Here is a 20,241-nt window from a genome sequence, read left to right on the forward strand (position 1 = left end):
AAAACTCCATGTCATTGCAACCAACTTTCAGTGATGTTCCATGGGAAAAGAGAAAGTTAGTACACAGGCAGATAAACAGGTACAGTCTGTTGCAAACACTGTGCCTGTCCAATTAAAAAATAAGTATTACTTCATTATGTGCTTTGAGAGGAGTGTTTGCTCAAGCATGCAAAAGTATATAAAATAATAGGCTTCATGAAAAATAGAATAAAAGGCTTCGTGAAAACTGTTCTCTACTGCACAATGGATAGTTCTAGTATTTACAGCTGAGTTTTCTGTGTCTCTCCCTGTTGCCTGGATGCAGCGAATATTTTCATTTCACTTTTCAGTAACACGTATATGGCAGCAGAATGGCTGGGTTATCAGATACATCTTTTCCTCTCCACCTTGTTCCTTCTGATTGTTGCTGCAATCACTGATCTTCTGTTTCTTCTTGGTAGAATATGGTTACTGACTCTTACTGCTGTTTTGAAAGATATAACCTGTTATAGATATTAAAGATGTAACCTTTGATGTTGGATTCTTGTGTTGAACTCTGTTCAGGTGGAATCATCAGTCCATTTTTACCACTTGTATTTGATTGTCTTGAATAGTTCATTCAGCTTTGTCCTGTTTAAGCGAACCGGTATACCTTGTCTGCCTTTTGTATTTCATTGTAATAATGAAAAAATTATTTACCCTAAAGTTTTCCCATGAATTAATAGGAAGTAGTATGGTTTAGTGGTGGACTTGGCAGTGATAGGTTAACAGTTGGACTGGATCTTAAGGGTCTTTTCCAACCTTAATGATTCTTTGATTACCTTTGCTTTTGTTGATTGTGGTGCAGGAAGAAATAAGAATCAATCCTAATAATTGCAAGAGGCAGTAGCTATAAACCTGCTACAGCCCAGGAATTCAGCATGACTGAAACCCAAGGCCTCCATCTCTGCCTTGTGGACAGCCTGCAGGTTAATAAATTGCCTGAGAACACAGTCCCGTAATGAGTCAGGCAAGACTGTTTAGCCCATTGGCAATGGTTAAGGAAGAGTGTGACAACTATGTAGCAATTCTTCCACTGGTGTTCCTCCAGTGATGATTTCTAGAAACTTGGTGTTTCTGGAAATCATCGTTGCAGTCCTCAATATAAACTGTATTTTGTAAACAGCCAAATTAAAGTTATTGAAAACCAATGGGGGTGGGGACGGTGGAATCCTTTTGACTCAAGACTTTGGATGGAGCCTGCATACAGTAGATCCAGTACGTTATACTAGGATAAGTGGAAATATAATCAGAGAAATATTTGACCATCTCTGTTTTGTTCTTGATGGACCAATATATAATTTTGTTCTGGCTTCTTGCTTTTATGTAAATGACCTGAGGTAATTGATGGCCTCCGCAGTGACATGAGCAAAAAGCAAAAAGGGATGTCCATTACAAGTGTGAAAACTTATTTTTGCTGCAGCTCTTGCTCCTAGCTCCAGCCCTTCTGTCTAAATTGCAGCAAGCTGAGACAGCATGAGTATGTATTACAAAGAGATCTTGCAAGTGCAGTGCTACTGGTATGTAGGCAGAATTTAGATCAACATACAGATTTCTCAATTTTACAAAATTTCTGTCTGCAAGTCTTCACTCTTTATAACCATAGAAGTGCTGTGGTAAAGATCTCATGAAGGATTGTCTCTTCCTGACACTTACACAACAACACAGCATTGCTATTCAGAAAGATAGAATGGGGACACTGTTTCCTTTTGCTCTCTGGCAGAGCTGTGCATGGACTGAATAGAGCAAACTGCCACTCCTCTGCTGATAAGGCATAGAGGCTACAATTTCCCATCGTATTATTTTGCCAGTTGTGGCTATTAGTACAATACTCCATTATGGTTTTTCATCGTTATGATCGGTAACGAGCACACAATGCTGTGAGCTCTCAAGTTTTGTATATCTCATCCGTTAGGAATGTATCCGTTGTTGGATTGCTCAAGGTACCAGAGGAACAAAAGTCTAGAGTAGAAAGGAAAACAAGCTTTCTGCTGCTGGCTTTTTCTTTGGTTGTTTTTCTGAGTATTGTCAAGGGCAAACTAATATCTCTTCCCTTCTGGAATCACATCAGCAACAGGACCAATCTTAAGTGTGCTTTTCAAATTTTGGACCAAAATGCTTAAATTTCTTTCTTTTTATTAAATCACCTTTCCCTACTTAAATAGCACACAGTAGATAGCTAGTAGCCTTAAATTTCAAGATAGTCACTTAGCAGTCGCTTGCCCCAGGAAAATTATTTGATTTTGCATGTTTCTTCAGAAAGCTTTCCTTATGACACTTACCTCCTTAGGGAAGGAAAGGGAGAGTAAAGCAAACAGAGCATCACTTTTTTCTTTTTGTTTAATTTTGTTTTGTATTAGTTAGTGCACCAAAATTTTTCAGTTATTACTTAGCCTTTGCTTTTTTTTTGGAGTGAGAGGAGATAGGGAGGGAGCAATTTTAGTCCAGTTCCTACCTGAAATTCTGACCATTTAATAATCTGTGATGAAATTCTCATATGTCTTAAAGGACAGGATGTTCCCTTGATGTGTTAACAATTGTGTATGTACTAAAGTTACAACAGTTTTTTTTCCAGTTGATACTCTTTCATGGAAGTCCATGAATTAGTTGCTGAAATGTATTGTGATTCAGGATTACATGTATATTGATGTAGATATATAATTTTTATATATAAAAACATACACATAAAAGTGCCAAATAACGTCTTGCAAGTACAGTGATGCCACTACTCTTACTTCAGACAGGCTTAGCTCCTCTTGCCTTCGCATTAGATTGTTCAGTCCCCCTCAAGATTTTATGCAGTGCTGATGATTCTGGTACCGGAGGATTCATTGCTTACCTTTCTCAAATTTAAAAAGAAAATTAGTCAAGTAGGAAGTCCAGACAAGCAAATATCTAGAAGAAATATGAAGCCTGAGAGAGAACTTGTCTTTGATGGAAAAAAAAAAAAAATTATTTTGATTACTTATCTGCAATCCACCTTATTACTGATGGAAGAAGAGCGTTACTCGGATATGTGTGTGAGAGAGAGAGAGAGAACACCTACAATCAAAAAGAAAATAACAAAACTAATGTTAAGACCTACCTTCTGCTGCTTGTTTGTGATTTCTTGTTGGCCAGCTGTGGACATGTAGATCAGTTTTGCGGTCTTTGAAAGTAATACTGCCATGCCAATTTTATATCTCTTTAGTAGATACATGTACTTCAGTTCTTACCCACAGGCTCTACCTTAAGCCCTTGAGACAGCTGGTTAATATTCCCTGGACCTTTAGGTGTCCCTCTGAGTTTGGTAGAACTGTGATTTAAATCCACCTGTAAGTGTATTCTATCTCAAGTAACATGACAGTGGGATAGTGATAGACTCTTCCTGCTATCACTAGCCCTCTTTAACCAGGATTACTGCATTTGCCTAATCATGACTGTTAATACTTGTCTACTTAATTCTAGTCATTCCCCTAACTGAGCTTCTTCATAGGCTGAAGACCTGAAAGGAAGGGAAGACCCTATGATCAGCAAGGCAAATACCATTAGCCTGCCTGTAACTGGCAGCGGGCATTTTTTTTTTTTCTTTCTCTTGTCGTGCTTGACTGGAAGCACATAGAGCTTTGGCCTCTGAGTTGAAAGACAGGAAAACACAGGATTTACTCAGTGTTCTCCCTCACTCCAAATGAGGCAGCATCAGCTTCTGCTTCCCCTGGGGCAAGGCAGGTACCAAGAGCAGTGTAAATGGGAGCAGGTGGGCTTGGCTGCCTTCCTTTGCCATGGTTTGTCCCTACTTGCCAAGGGAAACCTTCTTTTACAGAGCAGCACTGGGCTGAGGCCAGGCTGTCCCCCACCTCCACCGAGGGGAGATGCCCTGCTTGCTTTGAAGCAGGAAGAAGGGGTAAACCTAATGGCTTCTGAGGTTTTATAGAGCTCTGGTTACTTCTCAGCAGCTGTGACGTTTTCCTGTTTCCCACCAGCTGCTGGCAAAGCTTAGAGCTTGCTGCTTGTGCTCACTTCCACCAAAACAATAGCAGAGAACTGATACTAATCTTGACATGTTATGTGTCAGTAGAGGCTTCATGGTTAGAAGTCACTATGTGTTTGCATAGCAATTCACATGGCTGTCTGGGTTCTGACTTTTCTTGTAGGTGCTGTGATGACAAAACTCCCTGCTTAAATAATAAACTTGCCTATTTACAGAGTAATTAATGTACAGTTGGGAACTGCAGAACCCTGAGTGAAAACTAAACTTGATCCAGAGCCTTCAGCTCTCCCCTCTCCTGTGTGATGTTACTAAATGAGATTAACATTATCTGTCTTCTTCTGGGTGTTGGGAAAACCAGTTCATTTTTGTTTGCATAATGTTTTGCATGTGAAAGTGAAAGGTCCGTTGTTTGCTGCAGGTGTATTGTCCTCCCACTGAGAAATATTCATTCTTTTCTGAAATAGAATAAACTTTTCTCAAACAACCATATAAGGGAAGACAATTTGTTGTTGTTGTTTTTGCCTCCTGAATGTTTGAGTTTCATCCTACATATGTTGGCATTTGAAAAGAAATTTCTTTTTGTAAGGTTTACTCTGTTTCTACGGAATGCAGCCCTGAATAGGTGAGAACAAGCAGCTTATGCAAGATAATGGAGGGGTAAAAATCCAACATGAAAAATGTTTAAATATCCATCCACTTGCAATAGCTATTCTAAGGTGAAGATATGCATGAACTGCAAGATATTATCCTTCTCTCATTTAGCCATTTTCTGCTGACTATCTACTGATGTGAAAGATTTCTCTGAAGAAAAATTGTTTATCTTCTATATGTTTTACAGTACATTCTCATATATAAATTTGTATATAAACTCTCTCAAAAAAACCAACTACCCACCATTTCAAAGGATAGGCAGCTGTAAGTCTTCATTGCCTTCCCTTTCTCTATTAAGACATTCAACTGGAAACACATGCTTGGTTTTCAGGTTCATTTACTTCCTGTTGCTTAGTCCTGCTTGTGATTTCCACAGCCATTGATTGCTGTGTCTCAAAGGATATTTGCTGTAGTCTAATATTGCTGAAGATGTCAGCAGGGCTCCTCTTCCAGGGATATCTCTCACTGAAAATACCTGCATCCTTGACGATACATGCATTTCTTCTTGCCTCACCTTCATCACTTGTTGATTGATGGCCTGATGTTGACACTTCCCTGTACTCAAACTAGCACAGTTACTCTGATGCAGTGGGATTGGAGGCTGTGCTCAAGCAGAGGGGTGCTGCACCTCATCTCTAATGTGAATATCTTGTCTGTGGGGTTTTTGCTTAAGTTAAGAAGTGTGTATGAGGGACTGCTGTGATATTTGGGTGTACTGTCAGAAAGTATTTGGGCAGAGGTAGAGCCAAAGCAGCAAAATCTGCACTGCTGTCCACAGGCTAAATCAACAGCTGTCTTTGCACTAACCACAGTGGCATTCGCAATGGGTGAGTCCCTGCTCCTGGCAAGCTGCTGGCCATTTCCCATCCTGAGATTCTACCAGCTGATGGGAGCTGATGGGATGACTTTTGGACAAGACCAATTTTTACACCTCAGGAAAGGATGCTCAGATGGTTTGCCCCAAGACATGGAAGCACATGAGTTGCATTTATCTTCCCCAGCCAAGACACTGTTTGGCCATCATCCACAGGCAAGATGATGTCACTGGATTTAAGCTGACAATATAGACTCTAGCAGGGCTGCAGAAACAGCTGGTATGTACACTCTTTAAAAACTGACAGCATGCGGGGAGGAAAAGGCATTTCCCTTGGCAATTTTGAACAAAAAAATTATCTTTAAGAAGGTGCCAGGTGTTGGGCAGGTAGAGGCAGGAAGCCTGTTGAACAGAGCTTTTTCAAATTACTTGCCACTTTGGGGAAAATGTTTATCACCTGTGATGTTATCAATTTCTGGTCCTGGCCGAGGTCCCTTTCTTGGTGTGTACTTTTTTGCTCACAGCATAAGAGGCCAAATTTGGGCACTAGGTATTTCCCTGTTGCAGAGCTCTGGAGAGCCTTGCAGGTGCTTGTCTTAGAGTCAAGGTTCTGTATGCTTATGTAGCATGATTTTTGTCTCTGCAACAAAACGAAGGATATAAAGAGCAAACAAGTTTGACTATTCTCTGTTACTGCTTTCATATTTGTAGGTTTGAAGTACTGCATGTCAAGATAAGTGACTGTTGACTCCTGTGATTTGTTCTTAATGTTGATAAATCAGCTGCAGGGTTAATAAAAATTGGAATTTTGATAGGGAAGATTTTTTTGAAAGTAGATTATTATCTCTGAAGAGATGTCTATAGAAGTGGAAATGATCTATTAAAGTTCAAAGTAGTATCACAAACATTAAATATCTGTCTAATGTACATCTGTCTGAGATCTAGGTGGTTTGTGAGGTTGAATATAGCTTGTGTTCTTGGATTTGGTCAGTATAGCTGACAGTACACCTAAAAGAAAAAAATCACTCCCACGGTCATGTGTATGCCTCAAACAGATCTCTGTGATTAAGTGTGCATAAGTATTTTCCAGTAAGTCACTTGTCAACCGAGTAGGATTAGGGTGATACCAAAAAGCCAGATTGTAGATCTGCCTTAGAGAATTGTGCATACTGGAGCAGCAGTGCAAGAGTATTTCAAAGTTGAGCCTGTGGTTAAATAAGAATAGATTTAAGCAGTATTATAACTACTACGTTACGTGAAAAGGCCATGTAGTAATTGTGAAATAAGCTTAAAAGCTCTACAAGAACCTACCACTTTTTTCCCTGTTGCATGTTTTCTTGCATGCTCTAAGTGTGCAATGGAAATTTGGCAGAAAGTAGTTTTCTTTTTCTATGAAACACTAAGATTAAAAGTGCATTTGTCTTATTACCAGATGAGCATTCCTGTTGCTTTTAGAAGTATCCACTGAAATATTAAAAAAATGTAGCATATGACAGTTATATATGGCTACATGAATCCCTACTCTACAGGAAAAGGGAAGACTTGGGCTCCAACCTTACTCGGTCATTCTTCTCTCCTCTTCAGAGAATACCCCAGCTGTAGGCTGCTTATTTTAGGGGAGTTTTTCCTCTTGAGATTGTTCAGCTTTGTGTAAATGGAAAGTCTTTCTAGAAAAAGTGATGTTTTCTTCAGGGAGAAGCTCTCTAGTCCAGAGTGAATTTGCTGCTTGGACAAAAGGGAGGGGAGCTATTGTTCCAAGAGTATTAGCCTCCACCTAAGATGTGGACATCCAAATACATCTCTGATTTATTTGTAGTGAGAGACATTCACTCTCATGCACACTCTCTCCCTCTGCCCCAGTGAGTATTGCACACTGCATCACTATTTACTATTCTAATCCGAAGCTAAAAATGAGCATTACATAACATTACCCAAAATAGTTACGGGCAGTGTGTCTACCAGCATAAATACCTGTGAACCAGACTGCAGAATTAGCTTAGTGGAATTAGCACAGAGCAGTGGAATAACCTTGGTATTACACTGTCTTCTGGCAAGAAAAGATATTACCTTCTCAGTGCTCATTTTTAAGTAATGTAAAGAAAAATACCTGATATGCAGAACATAAGAATATTACAAAATACTGTCAAAAGTAGTTGTTGCAGTAGTTTTGTTCACCTGTGTAGCCTCATCACATCAATTTTGAGCTTTGGCTTAGTATCCTTTTAGCATAAAAACTACCCGTAGACCAAACGGTAGACTTGTAGCTACAAAACACTGCTAAATAAGTGCTTCTCACTCAATATCCTTTCATATTCTTTCCTAGAATGTAAGGCCAAAAGGGATCATTACATTCATGCAGCCTGATGTCATTTGTAAATTGGATCGTAAAATACCAACCAGTGTTTCCTGACTCTTCATGTGGTTGAATGCAAGTTTATATAAATGTGTGTGTATGTATAGTTCTAGAAGTTTATCTAATCCTGGTTTGCAGATGATACAGAATTTGCAAGACTTCAGCAATTTAGTCTACGTGTTAAGAATCATCTTTCTTAGAAACATTTTCTTGTTCAGTTTGAGCTTTTTTCCCAGTATTATTCTCCATTTTCCCTCTTTGTATTGCGACTTAGGCCCACTAATTTTAGAATCAGATTTTTTTGGTTAAGAAACAAATGAACAAATACTCCCTTGTTGAAAAAGCATGTCCTTGTGTTCCTGAGGCGCAGTGCAAAACTCTTAGTGATTGTCTGCTCAAGGTGAAGGGTTATTTACCTGGTTAATATTTGTGCACAATAGCAACTGCCTTCATCTACCTTTAATAGTCACCTTTAACAAATGAATTGCAAAAAATTCATTCCCTTTCCTTTTTAGAACTTGGTAAATGCTAGATTTCTTTCCTTTTATTTCTTCTTTTTTCCCTTTCAGTGTTATCAATAGGTGTTTGGTTTTATTAAAATGTTTTACCAATACCAGCATGTCATGATTTTCTGTGTAGTGCACATTTTGTTTTGGGATGGCTGTGGCCTAGTGCCAGCACTAAAATACATTTGAAGTTTTAAGAAATAAATGATACAGTGATGATATACTGGCTCTGCCATCCTGTCATACTTTTTTGACCTTTCCAAATCCATTGACTTATTTAAAAATATTTCCCATATGACTTGGCACTTGCATCTGCAGGATTAGTGTAGTCAGAAGTCTGCATTTTGACAAAATCCACCTAGCAGCTCTTAAGAAAATAATACAGGATCATCTTTTTGCCTGCCTAACTCTGAAATAAAAGGTGACATCTCGAAAAGCCATTCCTTGTCTCCTGTGATAGTAGCAGTAACGTGTTCTTAAAAGTACATTTGTTTATAACTTTTGAAAAAGGTACGCTCTTCTATTTTAAAAAATAAATATGTTCACTAAAAATATCTTTAAGTGTTTTTGATTACATGCATTTTGTATTGTAAAATTACCTTAGGCACAATGGTAAACACATTTTTTTCTCTCGAAGTAGATGGTAGATAAATGTTGCCCCATATGGAAACAATGAAAGTCAAATTCCTTCTTATGAATTACGATGGTTTTTATTTGGTTTTTGATGTCAGGAGAAATAAGTCAAAGCACCATCATGAGAAATAGGCATAATTGTTGCCTAAATTCTCCTAAAAGAAAATTAAAAGCCAGACACTTTAATTCTTTATATTGAGATTTTTCTGTGGCCTGTGCAGGTTTGTTAGAGTTAAATGCAGCAGTTACATGTTATGGTTTGGAAATTAGCCAAAAAATAACCATTTTGAGTCTTATAGAGTATTTTGATCTTTGTAATGTTGACAAAACTATGTGCAGCTTTAAAGCAACAACACATCAATGGTCACTGAATATACCTTTCTGTGCGGTGCAATCCTTGATGTACAAAGGTTAGAAGTACAATTCATCTTGCAGAGCTTTAAATATTAGACTATGCTTGGCAGCTTCAGAAAGTAAGTCATTCTTTGCTGATACTAAAACTGCTGCTGAGTTGGGCTCTCAGTTGATCCTTGTGAGAGAATGGATCTGGGCCAAAACTCATCAAAGTGGAAGTGCACCTGACCTTTGTCACGAGGACAGCAAACAACAGTAGGGATTCTTGGATTACCAGGTGAAAGAAAAAGTCATTGAGACACCAGAAAGGACAACAGTGATGTGCAGAAAGAGGGCAGAGCAGGGCTGCACAAGGAGTGTGCGTACACAGGGAAAAATACAGGCGTAATAGTCAGGGGAGCTGACTAGTCTCTTCTGACTGATCTTATGCTGTTTGGCAGCAACTGGGGTATGTGATGCATCTTGACCTGCAGTTTATACAATCTTATAGAAAGTTTTAAATATAGTGTATATGTATATATGTATTTTCTATATATATAGTTTATGTATAACACATGTTGTACAGTGCTTTGCTTTCCTTTGTCTATAGGAAATGACAAAAGTTATATGGCAGTTTTCATGGGGTTCCCTGTCTAACATTCATCTGTGGTAGTGTACTGCAATCTCCTTTTAATTAAAAAATATAGGAAGTTGTAAAATGAATGTTAAGGTATAGATCTGTATAGTGAAGGAACCCAAACAACCTTAGTAGTGTCCTAGCGTGCCATCATATGATACTTGTTCTTTTCCTCCCCTGAGTCATTTAGTATGCTGAGAGTATGCATGCTGGAGAGAAATCTAAGCTGTTGCAACTGCAACATAAAACAGTAATTTGCCTAACAATTGTTATAAACTGACATGGTTTAGTTCTGAATTGGGAAAGGAGTAGGAGCACACACATGGTTTGTTACTGTAGCTGGACTAATGACTAAAAACTTACACGCTTGGTCCTCTCTTCTGGCTGGCTAGGCAGGTCTTCATTATTCCAGGTGAAGATTGTCAGTACAGAAATGAAGTACAAAACTGAATGCAAAGGAAACGTTTCCTTTTATGACCTACTTAATTCAGTTATTTTTTTGTGAAATGCAAAGTCTTACCCTGGCTTCATCATGTCAGACTATATACACAAGCAGAAACGTACAGAATTACCGCCATCAATTTTTGATAGGTTTAGAGTATCTCCAAGTGTGACTTACATAAATACTATTTATGTATTTAATTACTGAAATACAATGAGGTTTTTTTTAAAGAAAGAAACAAGTGGAATTAAGCGAAAGTATTGCTTCAAATAAAAGGAACTTTCCATTGACACACGTCCATTAAAGGAAGAATAAAGATGCTCCTTGGCATATTGGTTTTGTAAGGGTCAATGTACAACAAGAAGGATATCTTGTGACCTTATTCCAACCTCAGCCCTTAGGTACCTAATTTCAATTCCTGTTTTCTCTGAGAAAAATTATGTAATACAGTTCATTTTGAAAGTTGTTTGGAGTGACTTACACTCCCACATTTTTCATTCATCCTATACAGTACTTTATTGCCTTAATGGAAAGGCTATGAAGATATTTTCTTCCAGTATGGGATCAACTACAAGCTGCATAGAAAATAAGCAACAATTTATCTGTCATCTTTTTGTAGTTATTTTGTAATTAATTTTTCATAGTATATAACTGAGTATATAACTGAGTACCTAATGCTACTGTTTTGTGTTGCTTGCATGCTGGTGCATTTCTAGTACTGTAGCCAGTTTAAAATTTTCTGACACAAATGACACACCTTGTGTTTGCTCTCAAGAGAAGCCACAGCTACCCTGTGTTGCAAATTCTCTTGCAACCACTTTGGATTACTCCTTCTCCACCCAAGAAGTCTCTGGAGTGAGGAAGTCTTGATATCATCTGCCTAATTTACAGTGATATTTCATGGTCAGCATCTGTGTTCCCAGAAGGTGTAGCATAAGAAGTGCACTTTGGGTGGGCTTGTTTTGAGGAGGTAGGGGCCAGTGCCACATCGGGGGAAGGGGAAGGCCTTGGACACTGCTTGTGGCAGGGATGAACTGTGTCATTCCTTGGAAGATGTGAGGAAAGGGAAACAAATTGAATGGGCTTTGGCAATGGTCCCAAACAGGCTGAGGAAGAGAATTAACCACATTAATGATTAATGATGGCGAAGCTCATTCAGCTGGAAAAGTACTTTCTATAAGTGCTAAGTGCTGACATTAAAAATGTATGCATTTTCATTTTAATCCACATTTGGCGTCTGCAGATAGAGGGGAAAGGGAAGAGCCAACAGTGTCATTATAGCAACATTAATACCTCCCTACAGCTTAAATCGCAGTTTGCTGAGACATGTAACCTAGGACCTGGTTCTTGCAGAGCTCGGCCTTCTGTGGTTGCTGCTTGTGGTTCTCTTGAACTGCTCCACCACCTGCCCTGCAGAGCTCTAAGCGAAGGCTTGGAAACCTTCTGCAAGGCAAACCATCTACTAAGTGAACAGTTGTCTTCACTGAATCCCTACTGATAAAGAGGAAGACATAGACCGTAATCTATCACACATGGATTTTTTTACACATGTAAAACATGTTAAAAAAAAAAATCAATTATCCAGTCTTTGTTTTTATTTTCCAAAAAATAGACCTGTTGTCTCTGTTGAGTAGGAGATGCAGGGAAGGGGAATCTGACAGAAATGATTTATTGTGCTATCAAGGTGGTGGCAAGTTGCTGCCAGAAAAGCTGTGTACCAGAGTAGCAGAAATTATGTGGGAGGAAGTGAAGTTTTTTCTGCAATCAAGCTGTGAGAGGTAAAATCTGAAATAAAATGTTAATATAGGTGATAGGGTCTCTGAAAGGAGCAGAGTAGACATATTGAGAGGCAGAACAGAAAGAGAAGAGGCTGAATGAGTAGACTCAAAGTCTGCACCTTGGTAGCTACAAGCCACATGCAAAGGGTTAGGCTGGAAATGTGCTTGTTGATGGGCCTGTTTGATGGCATTTGAAGGAAGAAGCAGCTTTGTGCTCTGACCCATGGTTAGGCACACTGTACTTGGCAAGGTCGATGCAGCCCTTTGCCTTCCCAGGCTGACGGCGAGTCAGCAGCTGCATACCTTTTGCAAGTTCTGTCTGGAAATAGTACTTGAAGTCCTTGTTTTGCCAGCTTGCTGCAGAGTGTGTAATCCTTCTCGCCTCCCACCCAGCTGTATGCTGAGCTTGTTTTGTATCTTCATTTCACTCTGCTTTTGGTCTAGCCTCGCTCTTTATTCACATATCCGGTAACAGAGAGTTAGGGACCTACTTTCCATAATTGTCTCCAGTTTGCCACTGCCAGCTGAGCTCCCAAGCAGGGTGAGAACACCACAGGGTGACCCATCCGCTGGAAAGCAGACCCTCGTTTTCTCTTGCTGTGTAGTGTCAGGCTGGTAGAAGTTGCCTGGTATCTGCAGAGAGAAGGGTGTCTTCTCTCTCTCTCTGTTGCTCCCCTTGCCTCCCCAGCAGACACCTAATGCAGTAGCTCTCACCTTGATGTGTGGAGGTGGAGGGGGGTGGTTGCTTTTCAAGAATAACAAGGTTTGGTCTCAATTTGCCCTTAGTCTAAAATATCCAGCGTTGTTCTCTGTTTTGTTGAAGGTCGTGCTGTGCACTACTGTGTTAGATGCTACATTTTTGGTTATGACTTGGGTAAAATGCTCTGGTTGCTAGGGGAGAAAAGTATTGGTATTACCAATATTTATTATTCGGTCCCCATGGAAACTGTAGTTCTTCTGGGAGTCCTAATTTTCACATTTTTCCTTCCTATGGAAAAGATATATCTTTAGCCATGAAGTTCAGATAGTTATTTTCTAGAAATAGAGGGCAAGATACACCCCTCCCTTTTGCTCTCTGGTATGCTTGACAGATGTCTGTCTATGGGTAGTTACTGCTTACTAAGCTGTATTGTGGTTTCACAGTAAAGATTGTGAATAAATAAATAAAGATTTCACATAAAGATTTTTGGAATGTGGTTAATCTAATTTTATCTTGGTGGTGTTTTATTATTTTTTTTCCCCTCCTAGCTCCCTGTTTGATTTGTCCTTTTCCTCATTATTATTATTTTTTAATCTGCTGCATATTTTAAATTGAGGAAGAGTTATTTGATGGGGAAATTAACTAGCTGTTTTCTATTTAAAGGTATAACCATGGCAAAAGCTGTGAGCAGGGCCCATGGTTGTAAAAGGGACACAGTAGTATCTGTTTTTTCAAAGAAGTTTGAGTTCCTCAGATTTTCAGAGGAAAGCTGTTAAAATACCGAGTGGTTATTCTTGGTGGGATAGTTAACTCAGTCTTTGGCTCTCTTATAGTGCCTAAAACAGTATGTGGAACTCTTGATCAAAGAAGGTCTAGAAACAGCAATCAGCTGCCCTGATGCTGCCTGCCCAAAGCGAGGTCATCTGCAAGAAAATGAGGTACACTTTTACTGCAAATAGGTTTTTTTTTCTTTTCTTTCCAGCATGTTTAAATGTGTCTTACTCTGTATGTTACAGCTGTCATTGTTGCCAACATACGTTTTTAATAATTCTCTAAAGGTCAAATATTTTGTCTCCATTTGTTGAAAATGCCTTAGATTATTGCTGTTCCTAATTGGAACTTTGTCTTTTCCTTTTCCTTCCTTCAACAGATTGAGTGCATGGTTGCGTCAGAAATCATGCAAAGGTATAAGAAGCTACAGTTTGAAAGAGGTAACACATGTAACGCTACCCATTGCAAGGCTGTGGGAACGGTATCGCTCCAGAGTGATCCTATAAATCAGAATCTGGCTCTGCATGTGTTCATGCAGTAGCATTGTGCATTAATTGTTTGGTCATCACAAAAAAAAAAAAAACCACACTCAAAAAACATTGTTTCTGTTCTTGCCTGCGTGATTCCCAGAATTGCAACATTCTAGGAATAAACTGAGGGAAGAAAATTGCTATGTGTTATATTGCTCTATAACTAAGGGAGGGAGTGACTTCTATTTCGAGTTTTGCTGTTTGAGTTGACTACCAGTACTCTAGGGGCTGGAGAGGCAGACTGACCCCTTTTATGGAGCCACCAGTATCTCCTGTGATGGTATCTGGTGCAAAATTACTACATAGTTCTATGTGTAATGATAACATGAACCTTGCTAATTTTTATGAGGACACAAGCTGAAGGGGTGCCTATGGCAATGTGGAACCGTGTGGCCATAGAGAACTTACAGTAAGGTTTTGCTGAGGGTAGGACCCAGCCTAGAAACCACTGAAGTCATTGGTAGGTTTATATTGACTTCAGTGGGCTTTGAAACATGAAATGACTTACCAGTAAGCAGCCTCCAAGAAAGGGATGAAACTGTATAACAGTCTTATATTAATCATGTGGTTACATTAACAGTTAATCATGTGGTTACATTAGGGCAGAGGCCAACTTGAAATAGAGTCCTACTGGTCAAGGCACTGTAAAAACGCTTTCTGATGGGTTATACCTGCATAGTATATGCTCTGCTTAACTTCAAGTACAACTGAAGAAAAATACAACATCCCATTCTCAGAACAAGTTTAGTTCAGTGAATGAAAGCGGGCAATTAATTCAAACTCTGGAAACTCACTTTAGTTTGGTGCCTGTTTGCAAAGCAGGCCAGGTTTATGTCTAAGTGGGTAGCATAAATTAAAAGGCTTCTTTTGAAAACGTGTGTCTTTAAATGCCCTGCCAGTCAACCTCAGCTGGAATACGTTGTTATGGAAGGTTGGTCTTGTAACTGCCTTTGAATTTTGTTCTTCTATGCCCCTTTACAGAAGTGCTTTTGGATCCGTGTCGGACTTGGTGTCCATCCTCTACTTGCCAGGCAGTTTGCCAGCTCCAGGAACCAAGCCCACAGGACCCCCAGCTGGTCCAGTGCAAAGCCTGTGACATTGAGTTCTGCTCTGCTTGCAAATCTAATTGGCATCCAGGTCAAGGCTGTCAAGAGAACATGCCAATCTCCTTTCTTCCAGGAGAAACAAGGTAAAGTATTGCAAAAGATCAAGTCTTTAGAAACAAAACACTCAATCTTTGAACAAACCAGGAGTATGAATAGTAAAGACGCGTTTTTCTGATACTTTGTTTTAAAGCTGTTTCCTTCACTTTTAGTCATTCGTGTTCCTTTAATGCTGTATTCCAAAACTGGATAGTTCTTGGCAGTCTCACTCCTTACCACTGTTCCCGGCAAAGCACAAAGGAGCTGCTTGAGCCTCCATCAGCCACCTTTTTGCCCTAGTGGGAAAAATTATATCCAGGCAGCTCATGAGCTTTCCTTCAGACAAGATCTCATTGCTGCTGCTATTCTGGACAGCGTGGGGGTTGGTAACATCATGCCAGACAGTGATTTTTAGGATACCTTGTCAGTCGTCCCAACTGCTGTATATTTGGCCAATGATCTAAAGTTCTGCTTCAAGCTGTTTCCACCAGCATACTGCAACCCGTGAATAAGAAAGGCCATTGTGCATGTGTCCTGCTTAATGGTTGGGCTTTTTCAAAGATTGTGTAGCAGTTCAAGGTATTATCAAAGCCCTGGCCAGCCTTGGACTTAGCTATTCATAACTTGTCTTCTTTCAAGCTTTGCTGTCACAGATGACTAGCTAGGATGCTGTCATGAGTTCCTGGTCAAATATAGTAACTTTTGCACATGCTTTTTGTGTGTGCTTGACCAGAACTGAAGCTCACTAAACTTCATGGCAAGATAAAATCTTTATTTTCCTTAGTGTTTTGGTTGCTTTTAGGTTTTATTTCATGCTTTATTTTTTACTCCATTGAGGCTTGCTTTTTCATTATTTTGGAGCGTAATGTGCCAGTAGCAGTTTGTGCTACCACGCATTTGGAATTTCATATACAGTTTATGGATCCAAAGCATTCTTCTGTAATATGATTGCCCCTAATGTGACTAATGAGTGTATGTCCTTTTGTCCTGCTGTTGAGCAAATCAATCAATCAGTCAAGGGTCATTCCTGTTTTCCAGCAAACTGTTGATTCCCCATCAGTCGTTCTTGTATCTCCTAGTGGCAGTGGCTGCAGGAAGTGTCATTTGTTAAGGTACATTTTAGTTGTTGGTGTGTGTAAAACCTGCATATAGTAGAAAGCTACTTGAGGGAAATAAATATTCTTCTAGTGCTTCCACATTCCTCCATGTTGTGCCCACTATATGAGGGGACATCCTATGGTTTTGCACAGTGATGCAAGACAAGAAGAGGCGGTGCTGACCCTAACTCATGAACCATGACTCGTTAGGACAGTGTTAGAGATGAAGAGATCAACTCTGAAAGAACAGCATGCCCCAAAAACCTCATGGTTCCTGATTTGCAAGGAAATTCCTAGGGAGGGTCCTCAAAGAGGGCAATCTCTCCCTGGTGCCCCAGTCCAAAGGAATGTGGTCTGGGCTTGTTGTGCCATCAAGGGATTGCTTCCTCTTCTTTTCTGAGAAAGAAGAAAGGAGGAAAAAGAAAAATGATCTAGACATACAAAGCATTTAGGTGTGAACTAGCTGCTGCTCATCTGATGTATTCCGGGAGAAAACTGTATATTATCTATTAGTATCACTAGGTAACAAAAACAGTTGGTAAAATATGTGGTAGAGAAAATGTCCTGACTCTTACGTAGGCACTGTAGTCATTAAACACTTTTTTTCTAGACATACGTTTGAAAAATAGAGTATAGCCAAAATATCTGAATAACCAAACTCAGTTAAATACCTGGATCTCCACTAATTTCTCAATTTTTTTTAAAAGTAAAAAAGTAGGCTTATCTTCTTAGCACGTTTCTTAGGAGTTCTTCTCTTCTTCATGGCCACACATCTTATTAAGTCCTCACTCTCTCCCACAGTTCAGTTTTTAAAATGGAAGAAGATGATGCTCCAATCAAACGCTGTCCAAAGTGTAAAGTTTACATTGAACGAGATGAAGGCTGTGCCCAAATGATGTGTAAGAACTGCAAACACGCCTTTTGCTGGTACTGTCTGGAATCTCTTGATGTGAGTACATGCCATGCACTCTGATTGTCAGAAGATTAGAAGTTCATTGCTTTGCCATCCAGCTGTCTCATTAATCAATTAAATAGTAGCTCACTAGTTTCTGCCCAGCTTGGTGGACTGCAACCCACCAGAGCCGACGCTGGTAATTTGATAGGATTTGTATGGTCTGTTTTACTTGTCTGACCTTTGTGATCTTAACATTTTGCTTATGTGAGTCAGCAAATAATCATTATAAAGTAAAATTTTATGAAAATGTCGTTTGCAATCTTTACATGGTAACTAACATGGGTTTGGGGGTTTTTTTTGCCCTTTTTTTTTTTTTTTTAATACTTCATATAGTACTGACTTTTCATTGTTCCTCTTCTTGAAGGAGTTACAGGATGAGTATAGCAATGTTCTCAGTCTGTGGAAGTTTATCAGACAAATTTTAGACTTGGTGCGTCACCATGCAGGAGTCTAGCAGTCAGATTTGTTTACCATTCATTGTATTCTGTCGGACAAGAAATAGATCTGACATATGAAAAAGAATACGATGTTCTCCTAACACCAGGAATTTGTCAGTCAGTAAGCTGCTACTGTCATATTGTTAGTTTTTTTAAAAACAGCCTGTTATCATGCCCAAAGATCAGAGTATATACAACATCTGTTTCCATGTCATCTGTTTTATTTTATAGTTTCATTAACAATAGCAAAGGATATGTTCTAGGTTCCTGAAAGCTACTCAGGCTATTCAAATCCTGTGGTTGTCCCATTTGAATGCTTTACTAACAGTCCTTAAGTCACGTGCTTCTCACGTGTTCACTTACAAAGCACTGTTCCCTTGGTACTAGGCCTGCTATCTTGTCTGGTTTGCCAAAGGATGGCAGGACAGATAGGGACATCATTTGTCAAAAATCTGTATTGTCCTTTTATCCTTCATCTAATAAAAGGAACCAGGTTTGGGAAGGCTGCAGCACATGTATTCATTTTCCTTTGCTCTTTCTGTATGTGTGTAAAATACATGTAATGGGCAGCTTATCTTCTTGGATCCTCTTGCTAAACTCCATACTAGCATTTAAATATGCAGGTTGAGAGCCTTTGGGAGAAGAATTCGTTATAGGTATAAAACACTTGCTGAAAAAAACTGTTTGTGAAGACACTTAACTGTAAACAAAGCACTTTGGAAAGGTTGGACCTGGCCATATCCACTTCACTAAGCTTTTATCTTCCTTTACAATTCCTGGTTACAAGTTCTCAGGAAATGGTATTTTATAACTTCAAGAAACAGTTTGTATTTCTATTTATTACTTACCATTTCATTTAATATTTTGTAGGATGATTTTCTCCTTATACATTATGACAAAGGACCTTGTCGAAATAAACTGGGACACTCCAGGGCATCTGTTATCTGGCACAGAACACAGGTAAAGCTCAGATCTTTAAAAGCTCTGTACAGGTCTATTACTGTCATAGTGCCTTCCTTTGCCTTACTCATTTTATCACCTTAGGGTAAAATTCTGTGCCAGATGGTAACAATCTTCATGGCAGATTTAAAGAGGGCAGTAGCTTGGAGAGGAACACGTAGCTCTCCCAGAGAGGATGCTCCTTGGCAGAAAGCCACCGAGAACTAGGAAGGGTGCGTTTGCAGAGCTAGTTAAGTGACAAGATATGTTCTCGGTAAACATGGAGGACAAACTAAGTTGTCACCATCCATGCTGTTACCAGGAAAGCTCATCCTGCAAGCGATCTTTAGCTCCAGAACCAAAACTGGAAAGGAATTAGGCTGAGTATGCTCAGTATCTTGCTATGGACTCCAGTTGACTCATTCATGTAGGCTGGATAGAAGGTAACCCAGTGAGCTTATCAATAGTTCCAAACACAGATTCAAACTGACAATTACAAAGAGTGTGGGGATACCTCTTGTGGTCTAGATCCAGTCTTGCTGGACCCAGCATGAATGCTGGTAGTGGAAGAGCTCTCTCCACTACTTCGATGCATACAAAATAAATGCCAATGTGTGACTTAGTCCAATCTCTCACTTCAGAGATACAGGGACATCTGGGTATCTGAGTCATCTCTTTCTAAATTAACTGTAAATATCTACCTTAGCTTGAGATGAAGTGGTTTTCGTGAAGTACAGGTTTCTTTCCATTTGAGCATAAACCCCAAGTCTAGAGAATAAACCCCAAGTCTGGACAAACAGCTAAACTGAAATAAAAGGAGAAGGATCACACCCTTCTCCCTCCACATACACCCCTGGGTGCCTGAGCTGTGGACTGGGTTTTGCTTGGCTTAGCCAATGGTATCTTAGGAAGTGTGTGGGTACATAAGCTTTCTTGATATACCTGTAATATGAGGTGATTAATCTGATATTTGGAATCTGTTCTTAGCCACAGCAGTTAGTGCAAATACATTTGATAAACAGTATGTTTGATGTTCTGGTCATTGTTGAGAAAGTGATAATTCTCCAACAATCAGATATAATTCTGCTAAATCCACTAAAGCCAAATCAACATTGCAATCGTTTCCTTATATTAAGTTGCTTTCAGTATTTATCTAAGGCAAATTGAGGTAAGCCTTTGGTTTGTTGTTTGTGGATTTAAAAAAAAAATACTTGTTTTGGCCAGAGGAAATGGCTTGATGTTGAGTAGGGCAGCAACTTCTTCAGAAGCAACAGAACCAAGTAGAAAATGAGTAAGTAATACTCAGCAGGCAGTTTTGTTTAAAAAAAAACAAACAAACAAAAAAAACCAAAATAAACAACAAAAGAAAAACCCAAGCAAAATGAAACTTAATGAATTCTTTGATGGCATATTGAGGCTGAAAGGAAGGTGTAAATATGTATCTCATTTCCAGCTTGGCTCTGTCTGACCAGTGCACGCTTAGCCTGGGCTGCAAAGAGCTAGATAAGGGCATGCTGTCTCCAAAGAGCAGTAGG

The 20,241-nt window shown here is 39.3% G+C and overlaps 1 protein-coding gene across 1 annotated transcript in view; it reads left to right on the forward strand.

Annotated features, from left to right (window-relative positions):
* The window catches only part of RNF144A (ring finger protein 144A), a 67,004-nt gene that overhangs the window by 40,510 nt on the left and 6,253 nt on the right, over positions 1 to 20,241 (forward strand). The window contains exons 4-8 of the mRNA XM_082307710.1: positions 13,669 to 13,773; positions 13,986 to 14,046; positions 15,118 to 15,325; positions 17,177 to 17,324; positions 18,638 to 18,727. Of these exons, the coding sequence (XP_082163836.1) occupies positions 13,669 to 13,773; positions 13,986 to 14,046; positions 15,118 to 15,325; positions 17,177 to 17,324; positions 18,638 to 18,727 (612 nt within the window). The remainder of the gene's footprint in view (positions 1 to 13,668; positions 13,774 to 13,985; positions 14,047 to 15,117; positions 15,326 to 17,176; positions 17,325 to 18,637; positions 18,728 to 20,241) is intronic.

This window comes from Platalea leucorodia (genome assembly GCF_965183815.1).
Source record: "Platalea leucorodia genome assembly, chromosome: 3".
In the NCBI taxonomy this organism is placed as follows: domain Eukaryota; kingdom Metazoa; phylum Chordata; class Aves; order Pelecaniformes; family Threskiornithidae; genus Platalea; species Platalea leucorodia.